Source organism: Silene latifolia, chromosome X (genome assembly GCF_048544455.1).
Source record: "Silene latifolia isolate original U9 population chromosome X, ASM4854445v1, whole genome shotgun sequence".
Classification (NCBI taxonomy): Eukaryota; Viridiplantae; Streptophyta; class Magnoliopsida; order Caryophyllales; family Caryophyllaceae; genus Silene; species Silene latifolia.
In genome coordinates, this window is record NC_133537.1 from 68,702,007 (window position 1) to 68,721,403 (window position 19,397).

The 19,397-nt window shown below is 38.7% G+C and overlaps 2 protein-coding genes across 2 annotated transcripts; one reads left to right on the forward strand and one right to left on the reverse strand.

The window, feature by feature from the left end:
* The first annotated feature begins 67 nt into the window (after nucleotides 1-67).
* LOC141623379 (ABC transporter G family member 7) lies at nucleotides 68-13,928 on the forward strand. Its single transcript, XM_074439492.1, has 12 exons — nucleotides 68-580; nucleotides 1,181-1,371; nucleotides 1,463-1,613; nucleotides 2,024-2,156; nucleotides 3,748-3,949; nucleotides 5,064-5,337; nucleotides 5,797-5,928; nucleotides 7,144-7,364; nucleotides 11,027-11,239; nucleotides 11,342-11,426; nucleotides 13,252-13,525; nucleotides 13,597-13,928. The coding sequence occupies exons 1-12, from the start codon at nucleotides 311-313 to the stop codon at nucleotides 13,605-13,607; spliced, it is 2,157 nt and encodes a 718-aa protein (XP_074295593.1). The 5' UTR covers nucleotides 68-310; the 3' UTR covers nucleotides 13,608-13,928.
* Nucleotides 13,929-18,449: 4,521 nt separating this feature from the next.
* LOC141617559 (putative mitochondrial protein AtMg00820) lies at nucleotides 18,450-18,881 on the reverse strand. Its single transcript, XM_074434746.1, has one exon. The coding sequence runs from the start codon at nucleotides 18,879-18,881 to the stop codon at nucleotides 18,450-18,452; it is 432 nt and encodes a 143-aa protein (XP_074290847.1).
* Nucleotides 18,882-19,397: the final 516 nt, after the last annotated feature.

Sequence of the window (19,397 nt, forward strand, 5' to 3'; positions counted from 1 at the left end):
CCCGATTATGATATATATTTTTTCACTACCTTTTATTTTTAATCCTAGCTTCGCCCGTGCTTGCAACAAATGAGATTGTGATTGTGACTTTATGAGGGAGACTCTCAATTTAGCAAGCACGGGACACGGGAGCACCATACCTGCGGTGTAAATTTAGTCCTACGACTCAAGTCCAATCCAATACGAATACTCGAATAGTATAAGATTCCCGTTGCGTGTGATATCGATTATCAAACATTAAACCGGCGGAAAATTACAGTATCAGACTCTCAGTGTCACTCCCCCAATTTGAAAGGATAAGAAGAGAGATATGCTGAATAAAATGGCGAATATAGACGGCAAGAAGGCGCAACAATTGTTCTCCAAAATTGGCGGCAATGGCGTCGCCCAACTCCTCGTCGCCACCGCCGCCGTAATCTTTGTCCGCTTGCTTTCGGGACCTGGTAACGAAATTGACGATGAAAACAACCCCAATGATTACGACGACACCGAGGAGTCTACCGCTGACGGAAAAGTGTTCCCCGTGACTATCCGTTGGAGCAACATCACCTGCTCACTTTCTAACAACAAGTCTAATTCTGTAATTTTCTTCTCTTCCTCTTCTTCATTCATTCCTTCATAAGGGCTCCTATCTCTTATTGCCAACATGCGCCAGGTTGACCATAAAGTTAATACCAAGTTAAATAAATGAATTATGACGGCGGGAGGCGTTGTCAAAGGAGTGATTATAGCTCTTTCTTCTAGGAGATTATATACCAACTTTGGTATGCTGTGTTGGTTGCTCATTAGACCTAAAGATAGAGGTGTTGTTTATTTCCATTATTAATGGAAGAAGCGAGCTATGTTATTGTGGACTAGGTCTAGGACTGAAGTTTAACCGTTGATTAACACCGATATGATGCCAAGATCCACAATTTACTTCATAGTGGAGCATGGGAAACGAAAGGGCAGTTTAGTACGTGATAACGATGAAGGACTAAGGAGTAGAGTTCACCCCTTTATTATCCACTTTTTGATTTGTGTTTTTTCTAGCATTCAGCTAACTGTTTGAAATGATTCATTTGTCGTTTAGCCTAATACTTTGGCAGTAGATATGTTCTAGGCAACTTGATCTTGGCTAAAGTCTTGTTTAGTTTCCCAATGGATAAAGGGGTGTAACATTCGAAGATTTTTCATCTAGGTAAAATTTCTGCTGAACAATATCAGCGGTGAGGCTAAACCTGGAAGGCTGCTGGCGGTAATGGGGCCATCTGGGTCAGGAAAGACAACATTAATCAATATTCTAGCTTGCCAGCTTGCAGAGTCACCTAAGTTAAAACTGTCGGGCCTTTTGGAGGTCAATGGCCAACGCACTACAAAGAAATTGTACAAGTATGTGCAGTTTGAGTATGAATCTTATATCAAAGATGGTCATACAGAGTATTTATTATATCCTAATTTGCGTCTGCTCTTGCTGTTCTAGGTCAGCATTTGTAAGACAGGAAGATCTCTTCTTTTCTCAGTTGACTGTGCGTGAAACACTGTCTCTTGCTGCTGAACTCCAGCTTCCACAAATGTCTTCAAAAGAAGAAAGAGATGATTATGTTAATAATCTTTTGAGTAGACTGGGCTTGGTAAGACGTTTGTTTTGAGTACATTTTTCATATTGGGTTGAATTTGGAATATAGTTTTCTTTTTACCTTGTTTCTTATTGACTACCTCCATCCACACTTTTTTCTCTTCTTTAATTTGTTATTGCCCTTTCCCCACACAATAGAAATAAAATCATTATGGTTCACCGTTTGATGTCTTTAGACCTATAGTTTTGGTAATAAAATTTGTCTTAGTCTGTTGTACAAGGGTTCCTCGTATGAGGCTTACACTGATGTTTTCCGTATCTGAACTTCGACAGGTTCTTTGTCAGCGTGTCAGTGCTGTCGAAGAACTAAAAATTTATGTCTAAAATATTTGTTTGCGCTTGTGATGAACTTCATTTCGGGAGTTTCAACTGTTAGCTGTGACTTGGTACTCATTTCTTCCAAAGGTCAGCTGTGCAGATTCAATTGTAGGTGATGCCAAAATTCGAGGTATTAGTGGTGGAGAAAAGAAGCGTTTGTCTCTAGCGTGTGAACTAATTGCTAGTCCTTCAGTCATATTTGCAGATGAGCCCACAACTGGTATGTCTGCTTTTGTTTTCGTATTGCATGCATATATGCCTTTGCTTTTAAGTTTAGTCTCTCTTCATTATTTGGCATATGCACATTTCACCAGTTAAACTTAATATCTCTATTTCCTTTGTCCCATAAAATTGGCCATGTTTCTATATTGGTTTGTCCCTTAACAAACTCATCACTTCCTAAATTTTAGCAAGTTCAATGATAAAGGAAATTAAATTGTTCAATTGGCAGATTAACAGAAAGTTTTTAGATACATGGACATTATGTGATTTTTTTCCATGCTTTCTTGAAAATGAGTTGTAGACTTGTGTTTAACTAGTCCAATCTGTTTAAATGGGGGAACATTATTGCACTATTTTGCAGTTTCTATCTTGATGGAAAAGATCATTGATTTACAGTCTGTTTTAAACAAGTACCCAGGTTTCATGCAATTTAATTTCTGTTCCCCTCATAAATAGACATTTGGGGCAATGGGGAAAAATGAGGCTAATTTGATTGTTTATGATACTCTTTTCAAGTACTATTTCCTTTTATGAAAGTAAGTATCCCAATTTGGGTATCTTAAGTAGTTGTCTGCTGTACTAACGAAAAAGTATTTCTGCAACGGCATGTGTCCAACCACATGACAGTATGACACCTTACACATCTGAAATGATTGATAAGTTAAGCTTACGAAATTTTAATTTCTTATATAGCCTAGAATTTTTTTTCCCTTGAAATGGATTTAGAGTTTACTGTCATACTGTGAGGATGCTTTTTAGCTTTGATGAATGAATGTTCTCGACAAAGCTTGGGCTTGCAAGGTGCTGGCAACAAAGCTGGACCCCCATTTTCCTTCTTAGTTACTTCATTTATCAATCCTTTTAGATCTCGGAGGTGCTGTGACGAGTTTATCTATGTAATCTTGTTTACTTGGGGTGTAAGCACATCTGTGTGCCTGTTATGGATCTGCTATCTGTATGAGATTGAAATATTGAATATAAGTGTTCAGTAAATTTTCTTTATGTTACGCGATTAAATGGCATCTTGGATTTCCAGTTGTGAATAGAGATACACCTTTGTGTCCTCATCATTCATCAAGTGACAAATTATATCTGGACCTAAGTTGGACTGTTGGGTTGATGATATGAAAATGTGGCTTTATATTCTATTAGGCAATTTCTGAAATTCTGATGCACGAGACTTCTAACCATTTGTCTTCTGAATTATGTATATGTCACTCAGGTGAGGTCTCTTGCACAAATGTACAGGGATAGGCCCTCTTTCATCACACCCTCCCTTGGCCTCAATTTGTAGTTGCTGTTGTAATCAATTTGCTTGTTTCTATACACGTCAGTTATTTTGAACGTATATAGGTCATTGATATACATCTTTCTCCTGTTAATTTATTTCTTGGTTGAAATCTGAATTACTATTCTAAAATCTAAACTTTATGATGTGCCTTTTCACTTTAGGGTTGAGGATTTGCAGTTTACCAATACGTTTGTAAAGAATGTAGTTCTATTAGTGCGTGAAACCAAAAATATTGTGTGTGTGTGTATGTGTGTGTTTGTGTGTGTGTGTTAATAGCCTTTCTTTTTTTGATTTTCAGGGCTGGATGCCTTCCAGGCAGAAAAGGTTATGGAAACGCTGAGGCAACTTGCACAAGATGGTCATACTGTAATTTGCTCAATTCATCAGCCTAGAGGATCCATTTATTACAAATTTGACGACATTATCTTGCTGACGGAAGGTTCACTAGTTTATGCTGGTCTGGCAAGAGATGAACCTTTGGTATACTTTGCAAAGCTTGGGTTGGTAACTTAACCTTATGTGTTTTATCTGTTTTACATTAATAATACGGGATTACATCAACAATAAGTACATTATGTACTACCTGACTACCTCTTACATCTTTGCAAATTTGCTTGAACTATTAGGTTTTGTTTAGTTTTTGTTATTACGATTTTGCTAAGTACAGGAAGTTAGGCTAGGGCAGGTGGGACGGGAAAGTTCGCTAGTGCATGCATCTGTCACTAACTTTTTAAAATGTATGGGAGCCAGGTTATGGGGTTATACTTGCGAGGTATCATATAATAGGACTAATGACTTAATGAGCTTTAGTTTGACATTATTCATCATGCCTAAAGTACTAGAATTATGTAGTATGCAGATTGTATATGTTAGTAGCCATCATTTTATGATTCAGCGAGTTTCCCGTTCGAGTACATGATGGTTACTGAATTCACTTATGTATATAGGACTCGGCTTTGATGTTGTTTTGTTCTATTTAGTGGCACAAGGGGTGGGCAGTATGTAGGATATATCTGGTAAGATATACTCTTAAATCTCGGGTTTGGTCACGGTCGGTGTATTACTAATCTCTGTTAATATGACCAAGCCTTAACCTGGTAATTTTCACAACCTTTAGAAAATGGCCGAAGTTTGCGACCTTGATGTCATACCATGGTGTAAGAGGAGAGAGAAGAAAAGTGAGGTGGAAAATCCATCTTTTCCTCTTATGCTCCTTATCACTTATCAGGAACAGACACATTATCTTTTGTCTATCGTATTTCACTTGTTCTTATGAATAGTTTGGGAGATCTTGTTTTATTCAAAACTCTAGTGACTCAGAGCAAACTTCAAAAGCATACTGCACTAGTTTTCTAGACATTTCAGCTTATGACAGGGTTTCCATTTTGAATATATATACTTTTGGCTATGCATGGAAGCTTAGGAATGATATGCTTGAGTGTTCATTGAAATGTTAGACCTTCCTTTATCGCTAGAAGACTACTGGCAATCATCTGGTGTATTTTCTTACCTTTTTGACTGACTAGCATGTCTCCTTATTTTTCTATGTCAATTTATTGGTTGGCTTAGTTCTGTTATTTCTTTGGGGTACTCTCACAGTGAGTCATTGAACAGGTACCCGTGCCCAGATCATGTGAATCCTGCTGAATTTTTGGCTGATCTCATATCCTTTGACTATAGTTCTTCTGAAAGTATTAGCAGTTCACAGAAAAGAGTAGATGCACTTGTGGAGGCATTTTCTCGACAAACTGCTTCTATCATTTATGCCTCCACACTATCCAGAGAAGACAAATTTATCAGAAGCATGGATTCGGGAAGGAAAACGGCCGTAAGGAAGTGGGGTTGGTGGAGGGAGTTCTGGCTTCTTCTTAGACGTGCATGGATGCAGGTTTATTTCCCAGATGTCCTGTTTTGCTGCTTATTATCTGCTTAATAGATGAGTTTTGTGGCGTAGGTCAGTAATAATTTCTAGAGGTATAGAGGATATTTTATGTTTTGATTTTTATTTTAATTCTGCATCATAAACTCAGTATAGGAAAGGACAGAAAGTTTTGTCACTAGGATGAGTCTGATGAGAGTAGTGACATATTTTTGTTCACTAAGAATTGTTCTTATTAGTGCCGATACTAAAATGTTGTTATACTGACTTAGTTTTGATCAATCACTGTATGTTCTATGTGGGTTGTACATAGAGTTCAGCCGGTCAGTCGCCTATGCGCTCTTACCTACTAAACTGACATGCTTTTGTTTTAGACTTTTATACTCCAGAGTTTCTCAAAATATCTGCCGACTTAACCAGATACTGTAAACTTTTGGGTCATTCTTACTAATTATGTTGGCTTATCAGGCATCTCGAGATGGGCCAACAAATAAGGTGCGGGCTAGAATGTCAGTCGCATCAGCAATAATATTTGGGTCAGTCTTCTGGAAGATGGGATTATCTCAGACATCTATTCAGGATAGAATGGGTCTGCTTCAGGTACATTCATGTGCTGGTAGTTCATTTTATATAATGTCGCTAAATACTGCTTGTCTGCTCCCATGGTATTAAAATTCTCCCATTAAGTCGAGGCCACGAAAGAAGACACAACTGTTTTGTAAAGGTTTTAATGATTACTGTGACTGCATTTTACCGTTTGTGAGGCAATATGGGCTCTATTAAGTGAAATTAGGTTGCGACTGCAGTCCATACCTGACCGTGACCAAAACCAAGAATTAACACTACGGTAGTGGCACGCGAAAGTTCACAAAAATTTACAGTACGTTGAAATTTGTTGCCTTTCATAATATCCTATATGTCAATCATCACCATTAACCAAATATTCCTCTCTGGGCCTTTTTTAGACAGTAAATTGGTAAAAGAGCTTAAAGTACGGTGGGTTAGGACTAAGGGTAGTTTGCTATGCAAACTTGAAAAAGGACTTAGTGATAAATATTAAATGGAATGTTGAAAATAAAAACTATTTTTTTATTTATATTTATGTAGTATTTGTTTTAAAAAAATTATTTCATTAAAGGTTGATTTCTTTCCATTAGTGGTCTGAGAACATTCCTCCTTTACCAAAGTTAAAACAACAACATTACCCCAGTGTCGAGAGGGCTTCCGCAAAGGGATAGTGCAAGAGGTGGGGGTGGGGTAGGGTGGGGTGTTGAAGATGATCCATAATGAAAATTGCTTCAAGAATTGCATCAAATGACTTCAACCTACTAAGTTAAAATGTGAAGATGAATAGTGAGACTCTTGAGATCAGTTTCCCATCTAATTAAAGGGCACATGGATAGTGTGAACCCCAGTAGTTTCTTTGAGAAAACTTGCTCTAGGTTTGGCTAGCCATTTTCTCATACAGTACTCTTAAATGCACAATGCAAGGCCCTCACCTGTTGTCTGTTGATACGCATAGTATAATCTGTATTTTGAGTAACTTTGTAATGGGAATGCTTTTTTCTTGTCTATTAATCCCTCCAACTCTGAATACCTTTCATTTTTCACTATTTGGTTGTCTCTGAATTACTTACCAATATCCCACCTGCATTTCATCTCAGCCACACATTTACCCCACTTGGCCCACTTGTATCACTATAGTGGTCATTATTGTTTATATTTATACTCTTTAACACACAATTTCCGTATTTTGGAAAGTAATTGTGGGTCGGATGGAGTATATGATTTTGTATGCCTTTTGGAAACTGTTAGGTTGCTGCTATAAATACTGCTATGGCTGCTTTGACAAAGACTGTTGGTGTGTTCCCCAAGGAGCGTGCAATTGTGGATAGGGAGCGGGCAAAAGGTTGCTATATGTTAGGTCCATATCTACTCTCTAAGTTGCTGGCTGAAATACCTATTGGAGCAGCCTTCCCTTTGTTATTTGGCTCCATTCTTTACCCTATGGCTCGTCTTCATCCTACTTTGTCCAGGTGAAGTTTTAACTTCAAGTTCTGTGGACCAGCTGTTTGATTGAGAGAATTTGGCTAGTACTGCTCTGTGATCTGTCTAGACTCTAGAATTAACTATCTGCACAAACATTTAAGTTGATTGACTTCAATACATGATTTTGCCAGCTGTGAGATTAAATGGGGGTCTCTTTGAGGTTTCGGATTAAGATTATGCTTCCAAGTTTGACTTGTTGGGAATATAGCTGTGCATGTCTTCAGCTACCACTTTTCCATCTACTTTCAATACCACCCTTTGTGAACTCAACTCTTCAGAATATTTGTCATAGTAAAGGTTAAACTTGCAACGTCTTTTACAAAAAAAGCCTTGACTGCTATTACTTGATTAAATATGGGAAAGGTGCCTTAGTTGAACAGACTTCCATTCTGGTTATCTTGCTTAAATGGATGTCTATGTTTATTGTGATTCATGACTACTCAACACAACTTTCTCTTCATATTTCTGTTATTCTGGATGCTACTGCTGTTGAGTATGATGACCTTAGCATGACATTTAGATTGCCTCTTAGTATTCATTGACACCTAAAAGGGTTATGTATTGGGAACTAAACTATAGAGGACACGGTTGAAAAAACTCTTTTTGTTTTAAAACGAAGTGTCCAAGTATCATACCCATGTATTGATTGTTGGACACGGGTACACGAGGTAATATGAAGTGTCAGAGAGATCGCGAACACGGCATTTGTCTTTCCTGTAGTAAATGAATTTCTATATATTGAATCTTCCGAGTGGGAACTCGGATAGATGCTAGTTATAATGGAGCAAGAATCAGGAGTAAGAGTGTTTAATCCAAAATTATGAAGTCAGTGAGTAATATTTGACATAGGCATTGATGCTGCATCAAAATTTTGCTTGTGCTATGTAAGATAACTGCAGTCTGCATGTAGTGAATTTCATTGTGTTGCATCAGTTTTTTGTTGAACTTTCAAATATTTGTCATGGTGATTGTATTTGCCTGGAACTATGTTGAATTTGTTGCTGATTGGCAAACCTTGTCAGGGCTCTTAAAATCTCCTTGAGGAAGTCTGAAAATGTTTATAACAAGAGTTTTAAAGTTGGCTAGCAACTTGAGTGAAAATGCTCGGCCGAGAACTTGTTATTCTTGGCTCATAACTTTTTTTTGGGGCTGATCGCTTCTTGTTAGGGTTTGATTTAGAAGCTAGTGCTTTAGCGTCTTATTTCCATTTTGTGCTGTTAGTTTCAATGTTGCTAGGAAGTTCTTGCTTGTGCCTTTAACTAAAACTTCGGAGTGTAGCTGTCTATAGTCTTAACATATATGAACCCTGCAAGACCAACTAATTTCAGTGCCTCAGTTTTGTTTGGAGGCTAAAATATTGAAGATGATAAAGCCCATCTGTTTGGATGCAGAAATCTATTGGAAAAAGTAAATTTCATGGGACAAATAAAGGAGTAACTGATAGGATTGTTTCGTTTACTTTGGTAGTGGAAAGCCATCCTGTCATTATTCCTCATTGTAAACTTTGTGCGAGTTTACATTTCTGGCAAGGTTTGGTTGTTGAAGTATGAGACTTTTAGTGTATTGTAGAAGTTTCCGGAATGTTCTAGATTTATCCGGAATGTGCTAGAATAATGTAGAAACAACTAGAAGAGTCTAGAAGAGTCTAAAAGGATCTAGAAGAGTCATGTGTGTTCTAGGTTTATGTAGAACAACCTAGAACCTTCTAGACATGTGTATAAGTGGTAAGGAACTCTAGAGAGTTCCGTGTCTAGGTCACTCTAGGATGTCCTATTCTAGAATATTCTTAGGAGGAGGAGGAGGAGGAACACTATAAATAGAGGACCTCTCCTCCCATTCCCATGTACCCAAGGGTATCCCAAAAAAATTCACAACAAATCAATACACAAACTAATTCCTTCAAACTAAACTTCAACTAATCAACCTTCAACTAATCAACTAAACAAACTAATAACTAATCTCCACTCTACTTCCTATACTCCCCCATACACCAACATTGGTGAATTTGGTTGATTGGACATTGTGAGGCGATCAGAAAAGTTTGACATCTCTGTTAGTATCAGAAATGGATTATGTTCTATAGCTTGATGTACCCTTGCCGAGCACAATCGAACAAACCAATAAGCCTAAGGACATAGATATATTCCTGATTCTTGACATGTAATGGTAAAGCATAAAATCTTGGATAGATTTAAGAAACTACGAGTACTATTTATAGAACATATAGGAAGCCCGAGGAGAGAACAACACCCTATAAAATTTCTGGTTGGTGTTATATGTTCTAGGAATCTGGCAACATGGAAATAACTGGAGCTGTATTTCCCAAGCTTTGTATATCGTCCTTCTGGGCCCTGGCTAGAATGTAAATGTTCCCAGTCAGATAATAATTTTGATTTGCGCTTTTATTTTATTTTGTTACTGTATTTTTTAGTACCAGCCTTTATTTTGGAGTTACTGTTTCTCTTTTCTGTGTATTATATTTTTTGGTATGTAACTTCTCCCCAATGACTTGTACAGTTGTACTTGTCATCATAAAAAAGTTCATTACAGTAGATTGAATTAGGAGTTTTTAATTAATTGATGGCTTTTTGAAAGGTCTAGGAGTTCTACAGTCCCAAACTTGTCATCTTTGCTTTTCACATTATCAATAAGCACGAGTTTTGCTCATGCTTGCTACCCAATGGCGGACCTAGGATGTTCGAGATGGGGGGGCACATTTTTTTTCCTACGTTTCTCCGTCTTGTAGTGTCCTTCAAGGACCACATTTTTTTCCTATGTTACGACTTTAGGAGTCCAAGAGTAATTCCTTCGTACATTACCAATATATATATCGTACAATTCTAAAAAATATTACGCGGGGAATAAAATATTAGAACTTTTCGATAGTGTACTTATTTTATATCAAAAATTTAAATCTCCAATTGATACCCCATGATTAAGTCTAGTAAAATTTTTATTTCTGATAAATATTTGATGATTAAAATTGCTAGAATTTTAAAAATCCTAACACAAATTGACGGCTACAAAAATATAGCTTGAGCTTTTGATTTGTATAGTTAATTTTAGGTTTTTGGGAGTGGCTACCTATCTAATTATGGGAGTTCTACTAGTGTTTGGTGTTGTGAATACATGCCTTGTGGCTGTTGGAGCTTGAGATGTCATTGTTTGACATTGTATAAGAACGCTCATCAGCAGGGGTATCTCGAATACTACATCCATCCCAAATTTATTGGCCCCATCTGACTCTGGTGGACAACCCATGTCAACTGTTACCATAAATTTCTCTAAAAATTGTGAAGTTACAATGTAGAATATATCGTAGTTGATTTATCAAACCAACTATTTTCACATCATCGTTTCAAAAGCAAATAATTATTGTACATTATGAGAAAATATCTGTCAAAGACCCGTCTCAAAGTTGACATATTTTGGCCACCAATGTCATATGGGAACAATATTAGTGAGATGGAGGGAGTATTTCCTAAAGTTTCAGTATCAGTTTTCAGAATTCATTAATTTCTTAAATGTCTGTATCTGTAGTTCAACCCTCTGCTCATCGATTGTGAAGCCAGTAATGTTAGGGCTACAAGTGTCGAGTTATTTTTGAGAACTATAATCAGAGTTGCTGACCTGGTTTCCAAACTTGTAGATTTGGGAAGTTTTGTGGAATCGTCACTGTTGAGTCTTTTGCTGCTTCAGCTATGGGTCTAACTGTGGGAGCCATGGTTCCGACGACTGAAGCAGCCATGGCAGTGGGGCCATCTCTTATGACTGTTTTCATTGTTTTTGGAGGATACTATGTTAATGCTGACAACACGCCCATTGTGTTCCGCTGGATTCCCCGTGTGTCCCTGATCAGATGGTAAGTATATTTTTGTACAAATATAATTGTTTTGATAGAATTTTTAGTAGCCTATTTCGTCTGCAGTTTACTCATGAACTGAAATCTTTTCCTTTTTGCTAGGGCTTTCCAAGGACTTTGTATTAATGAATTTAGAGGGCTACAATTTGAGCATCAACATCCATATGATGTACAAAATGGTGAACAGGTATTTCTTAACATTGGTCAATTGATAGTGCCCAGTTGGGTCTCCTCTGTGCACTTCCCTTTGAATGGCCGTATCTCCTTCATTTCTTATTTGAATGGGGCGTGTGTTAGAAAGCTAACGAAACATTCAGCCACCTTTTATTGGTATCACCTTAAATATCATCGGTAAACCTCAAGATATGGCAGTTTAAAGTCAACCCTTGTACACAAGGGTCTTCTCTCTTTTGTTTTGGAGATTTTGCCTTTTCACTTATTTCTTCTTTATTCTTGGCTCCACTTTGCTTTTGCTCCTTGGCTTTTCCTTATCTTAGCACCCACATAATATGACATAATATAGGAAGCAATATAGAGACTTTTGAGAAATGATTAAAATAAACATTAATTAGATCGAAGCGACGATAGCACTAGTTCTTGTGTGAGAACTGCGAATGATAGTATTAAGGATTGATCTGTGTTCTTACATACAATAACAGTCGTAACTGAACTCAGTCTGTTTGAAAGGATGTTTACTTGCCTTTGACTCTATTCCATATCATAGAGCTTGCGGGCATTAGCCTAAAGCCTACAATTAAATCTGGTCTATACAACTTGGCCACTTGGGAATGATACCTCTGAGAGTTTACACTTTCTTGGAAAAGCCAAAAAACCTAGAGACCATCTAGCCTTGAACTCTTGCAGCCATCATAAAAGAGTGCAGATCTGTCCGCATAAGATATATTACGAAAATTCCCTAGCTATGAGGACGAGCAGGTACAAAAATTGAGTGATCTGTGCAGGTCCTTTGTTTTTCCAAATGGATTCATACATCTCCTTTCATTTCCATTTCTATTTCCAATGGGGCCGCACGCTCATTTTTCTTTGGTTCTAAATTATGTAACAGTCTTCATGCTGTTCTCTTGGTGGTGTTCTCGACACCATTTTCATTTGGGTTATTAGGAAACAGCCTCTCGATGTTAGTAAGATAAGGTTGTGTACTTCTCAATCTCTTGCCTCACGATTTCCGGAGATCTGTAGACACGGTTTAGTGTTATTGTGTTAATATTTCTCCTCTCCCGTATTTGGACAGAAGTAGAATTCTCATCTTCTAGCGCAATGTCAGTTTTATGATTTTGGACTGAAGTTTCTTTTCAGTTTTTAAATCCATCTGAGATTTCTTCTGAGCTCCCATTCAAAAGGATCTCCTCTTTCATACAATTTCCTTTTCTTTTCTTCGCCCTTTTTTTGCCTATCTGGCTTCATCCTTTTTACTAGTGTTTTCCAATCTCTCCTCGTTGTCATTGTTTCCCACCTAACACTGACAGTTGCAGTTCCACAAATTTCCTGTTAGACAACCCATAGTCATAATATGAATCGGCCGATATGCGACCATCAGACTGGCTGTGATGGCTGATGCAGTTTGTAATCTGCCCATATTTTAGCAATATATATAGCTGAACATAGGCCTATATAACTTACACAATCAACATAACGATTAATATGGACCAAAACAAAACCAAGCCATGAAAAACACCGCCAAGCCTAAGCATGACCGACACGATCGGTGCAATGGATATGAGAACGATCTTCTCTTGCCTTTTTTGTTCACACCATCAAATTCACTTTCAGGCAAAGGTAAAAGCCGTAGAGACTAGAGAGGTGTTTTTTAAAGCAATTTGCCATAGATAAATGTCGTCTTTTCTTGTTCATGCTTCAATTATGTTCTGTTGGGCGTTGGCTATCAAAATTCTCAGAATGTTAAAATTAATGTTTCTTATTGTCCTCCCCCGCAGCTAAAGTAACCCTAAGCTTGCTTTTTCTTGTCTAAAGATGCAACGTTTGATCCACAGGCTCTGGAACGACTTTCCTTTTCTGACATTCAAATTAAGGAGACTCTGTTCGCACAAAGCAGGATGCTGCTATTCTGGTATTCTACCACTTACCTTCTACTTCAGAAGAATAAACCAAAGTACCAGGCACTCGAAGCTCCTTCCATTAATCAAGTTGCTAACTTGTCGTTACCTGAGAGTGACGATGATAAAGAACAGCCTTCGGATGACAAGACCGAGCTAAACGAACAGTTTGAACCTTCGAAAGAACAAATCCAACCGTTCATCCTGGAAGGTTTGTAGAGTCTTGGGCATATAAATGTTGGCATAACATGAAGAGTTCTTTTATTGATCTATGTCGTACAGGTGCCGAGTAAACAAGAACATTCTAGGTGACAGTCTCGTGGCTTTTCTGTCATGAGAAGATATAAACCCGTCACTTTGGACATTAATTGATGCTATGAGCGTGGTTTGCTACCATCATACAAGATCTCGTGGTCCTTTATCGAAGTACTGTCGTCCAGCTTGGAGGTGTAGCATATTGGGGCAGACAAGTTATCCGGATGTTTCTTATTAGTACCCCCTTCGTTTTTTTGATGTAAAAATTTGCCGCGGACTGTAATAAATTTGCCTGAATGTATTATCTTTCGCATTGTTTTCTTTGCTCTGGTTTCGGAAAGTAACTAAAGTTAATCCAACCTACACGAGTATTTTTTTTTTTTTTTTTTTTTTTTTTTGACAACAGCCGGAGAGAAACTTACAATGTTCTATTAGCAACAAAGTAAGTTACTCGACTAAGTAGCACCAGAAACCCGAGAGCTAAAACTAGCACTATAAAGTCATACCTAGGCAAGACATAAATATTAAATAAAACTAAAACTATCACATATAAGCTAAATCTGCGACCATAGGGTGGAAAAGGGCGGAGGAAGGGCCACGAACAACCGAACCAGCTTCAAAAGCACACTTGACTTCCAGAAGACATCGACGCCAACGAGCCGCAGAGTGTCAATGATACGGTGCACTTCGAAGAAAGACAGAGATGAGCGAGACGACGAAGTTTGCCATCGGTGGAGATAAATCTCCTACACCTTAGAAATCGAACCCTTTGGCCAAAAGACCAACACATCAGGAAATCCACCATGCAAAGAAGAAAGGCCCAAAGCAGTCCATTAACTAGAACCCAGTCAAAAGAAGCCATAAAACAGCATCTTCTGGCGAAACCCACTCGCACATCACTGCTAAAATCCAACTCACCAGGGCAGAGGAGGGAGATGAACACAACATCCACCGGATATAAAGTGACAAACGTCTTTATTAACCCGTAACTGAATATGAAACAGATTGACCCAACTAAAGCTAGGAAGATAAAGCTAGGAAACGGTTTTTATTTGAAAAAACTGTAAATAAGGTAAACAAAAAACAAGCATCAACTAGACCTCTTTAAATGACGAGTACTTCTATTATCTATATATTAACTAGACTTCTTTCTATTTACTCTTATGTTAAAAGGTCGTCATTTGAGCTCACATAAGAAATTTAAATGATTTTTAATTAATTAAAAGATGACGTCAAAGTCTCAAAGATGAATTTGGAAAAAAAGTTAATTGCATAAACACATACAGGAAGAGTTGCAATGGTCTCATGATGATATGAGTTCTATTCAAAGAAGGGGAACTCTCCAACATTTAAAATACCCACACGACCATACGAGTTATTGATGAACAAACAATATGCGAATAGGTCTGATATAGAAAAAAACTTTCGCTTCGTCCGGCCCCAAAGCTTTTAACGGATGCATTTGATTTAGTGCCGCAATAACTTCCTCCCCTATAATCAGCTCGAAGTTCTTATTCATATCCCCGTTAATGATTACGACTCCCCTATTTTCAAAACCACATGGTTGTGAGGAAAAAAAAGAGTAGGGAAATAGTCAATTGCAGCCGTCTTCACCGCCCTTTCTCCTTCAAAAACCGTGTCATGCCATCTAAAATTCTGCCAATATGTGTTTTTGTTTACATTGCCTGACCATACTTAGTGTTTTGGTCCTCATTCTTCACTCACAATGCCCCCAACGTTGCCCTCTCTTCCTCCTCTAACCATAATAATCGCTTTCTTTTCGAATTCAAATAACTTAGGATTTCCCCAATACTCGCCCTCTTCCATTTTTGATGCTCCTGAGCACATTTTGAAATAGTGCACAACACATCCCAGTCATTCTCATCCCAAACCTGTTTAATTTTTATTCCTTTGGATCCTCCTCCTTGACCCCATATTTGCTCAAAACAAAAGCCTCATCTTAATGCTTACATTTCATCTAAAAAAAAGTCTCATCTTCCCCTCTTTGAGACACCCCCCCCCCTTAAAAAAAAATCAAGGATTACTTTAAATGGCAAATGATCAGACCATTCACGATCCATGTGAATCAACTTAGGATGGGGAACAACTCCCTCCAATTCTCCGTTTGTATAGCCTTATGTAGTCTACATTGTCTATTAGTAGCACCTTATTATCCTTTTATCAAATGTGAATTCATAACATCAAAAACCAAATCATTAAGGCAATAAAATTATTGCATGAAATTATAGTCGCCTAACAAAGCCAAGAAGACTGAGACTTTGTTGCTAAAATCCGAAGGAGTTGCCAAGAGAGATGTCTATCTTGCACCGTTGGCTATCCACATAGAAACCCATCATTCTCCACCTAATGTTATCTTTTTTAATGTCAAATCTATGCAATGAACATGCGTGGATAAAAAAACCCACAGTAATCTCCTTCTTCCGATCCATAAAAAAGTAAGACATTCTGCCCGATTGACACTATCACTTCCATACTCACATAACCTTCTAACTTAGACGTATCTTTCTTCATTTCTATACTACTCAGTGTACTCACACAAAAACACCAACATTGGGGCCTCTCTCCGAATCAGATTCCGAAACCCTCCTAGTGCGTCGGCCGTCGGGGTTGTCCGACCCCCAATTAAGGCTCAAGAGATCAATGGGGTCCAATGGGGTGGAACTTCCTCAACCACCAGCTCAACTGAACATACATTCATGTCGAAATTAAACCTTTTAACCTTTATCCCCTCTTGTTCATCCCGTTCTCCCTTAGATCATTTCACATTAACAGCTTTTACCACCATTTACTCGTTATTCTCCTTATACACGCTCAGGATTTTGCTCCATTTTCCACCACCAATCTCACCCCATTCTTATACATGATATTATATCCACCCCCGCATCTCCTCCCACTAGCTGCTACTATCCACATCTGATCCCTTCGTGTTTATTACATCTTCCCCACCCATTTCTCCCCCGTTACTAGAATCAAGACCCTCAACCTGATCGAGACTAGAAGAGTTTTGCTCTTACTGTCCTTTATTCCTTGATTTCTCCCACTCATCCCCCCAACCCATTTCTCCCACTCATTCTCTTAATGTCCTTTATTCCTTTTTCTTTCTTTCTTCCTCAAATGTGGCTGACAATGATTAAGAAACATTCAACTTAACCTCCGTGATCGTCTTAACCACTTTCCACGATGAGACCCTCAACCATTCCCCATATTTCAGCCCCTATCTCATAATAAGGTCCTTCATCTTCACCATGTGACCGAAATCACGCCCATAACAAAAATTTAGGACACTTTCATGCATATTGTTGAATTCATAGCCAAAGCAGGAAGTAGAAGACATTAAAGAGATTTGAGAGCATAGCAATGTAGTTGTATTAATTGTGTTTATCTGAAGTGAGTGAACAAAGTGGTACAAGGTGGTTGTATATACAGTAATTAACAAAAGCAAAGACCCTTGGACAAAATCCTAAACTGGATAAAAGCATTCCCTCTAAGACAACTAGTTTAACTAGTCCTTTTCCTAGATTGTCCTAGATTGTTTGATTGATTGTTGAGAATGTACTTTTCTGTACACTTGGATTTCCTCTGATTTCTTTCTTGCACTTGTGGACGATATATATTATCCTCTTTACACTCCCCCTCAAGATGTGAGCGGAGTCCTGATGAAACTCCCATCTTGGAGAGTAAATACCTGCGCTGGTAAACAGGACATGATTTGGTGAAGATATCAGCTACTTGTTCTTTGGTATTGACATAGGAGGTGGTCATGAGACCCTGTTGGATTTTCTCCCAGATGAAGTGACAGTCTACTTCAATATGCTTGGTGCGTTCGTGGTAGACTGGATTAACAGCTATGGCCAAACCTGCTTGATTGTCACACTTAAGGTGGGCAGGACCCAAGTGTTTGAGGCCAAGGTCCTACAAAAGTTGAAATAGCCAAGTGACTTCATAGGTGGTCATGGCCATAGCCCTGTACTCAGCCTCAGTAGAAGAGCGTGACACCATTGTCTGCTTCTTGGATTTCCAGGAGATGGGGGAATTGCCAAGCAGAATGCAGAATACAATGGTTGACCTTCGACTGTAAGTACAAGAGGCCCAATTTGAATCACAATATGTTGTGAGACGTGCTGTTGAGTTGCTGGGAAAAAGAATCCCTTGACTAGGAGCTGACTTGAGATATTTTAAGACTCTTCTTGCTGCTTGCATGTGATCAGACGTGGGACATTGTAGAAACTGACTTAACAGTTGAACTGAAAAAGCAATATCAGGTCTAGTGATGGTGAGGTAGATCAACTTCCCAACCAATTTTCTGTAGATATCAGGATGAGGAAGAGGTGTGCCTTTCCCTGGTTCAAGTTTGAGGAAAGGACTGACGGGGAGTTGAATTGCCCTGGACTTGTCCACCCCAAAAGTCTGAAGCATGTCAAGGGTATATTTATTCTGAGAGATGAAGGCTCCTGCTTCATTTCTCTCAACCTCCAAACCAAGAAAGTAGGAGAGTTCTCCCAAGTCTTTCATATGGAAAGAGGAATTGAGACAATGTTTCAAAGCTTGAATTTCAGAGGGACTGTCACCTGTGATGACCATGTCATCCACATAGATGAGGACAGCAGTGGTATACCCATCTTGTTGTTTGACAAAGAGTGAGTGATCAGCATGAGACTGCTTGAAGCCACATGTGAGTAAGACCTCTGACAGTTTAGAGAACCACTGTTTAGGGGCTTGTTTGAGACCATAGAGTGATTTGAGTATTTTGCAAACCTTGCCCTTGGAGGCCCGAGTGTGAGTCTCCCCCTGGCCAGAGAAGTGACGGATGTCATCACAGTAGCCTTGGGGTAGCTTCATATAGACATCTTTAACCAAATCTACATCCAAGAAGGCATTGGCCACATCCATTTGCAGGTTTCCCAATTATTCATGGCTATAAGAGCAAACAAGGCTCTTACTGTGGACATCTTGGCCACTGGGGCAAAAGTTTCATCATAGTCTATTCCTTGCATTTGCCTAAAACCCTGAACCACCAATCGAGCTTTATCCACTGACCTATCTGGGTTATATTTTATTTTATAGATCCATTTACACCCTATAGGTTGTCTGCCCTTGGGAATATCAGTGAGGATCCAAGTGCCATTATCATGTAAGACTTGAACTTCCAGATTCATGACTGCTATCCACTTGGGATCCTGGACTGCCTCTTTGAAAGTGAGAGGATCTAGAACACTAGTGACACTAACATGGCCTACAAAGGGTTTGTTGAGATGTAATTGAACAACATTGCCAATTGTAGCTGGGGCCATGACAGGGTTATTGACAACAAAATCCTATGTCCATGCAGGAGCACGTCTGTCCCTTACAGGTCTGGTGGAAGTCTCAGCGACTACAATATCATTAATAGGAGTCTGAACTTGGTCATCTTCTGAAGGAAGAGTGGTCTCCTCAGTCTTGGTGGTCCTCAGAGGGTCAGGTTCCTCATAGGATATGGTAGTTGGTGTTGTAGCAGGTGCATCAGAAAGGAGAGGATGATGTCCTGACTGTAGAGAGGAGATATATTGGATGAACTTTGGAACCCTGCAAGGGAAGACAGTTTCATAAAACTTGACATCTCTGGACATAAACACAGTCTTGGTGGTTATATCATACACCCTGTAGCCTTTCTGAGAGAGAGGGTAGCTAATAAAAATGCATGGAATGCCTCTTGGTTGAAATTTATCCTTGTCCCTACTAGGATTATATACCATGGCCAGACATCCAAAAACTTTCATGGTGCTGTAGTCTGGTGTCTTGTGGAGCAATGCCTCAAATGGTGTGCTGTT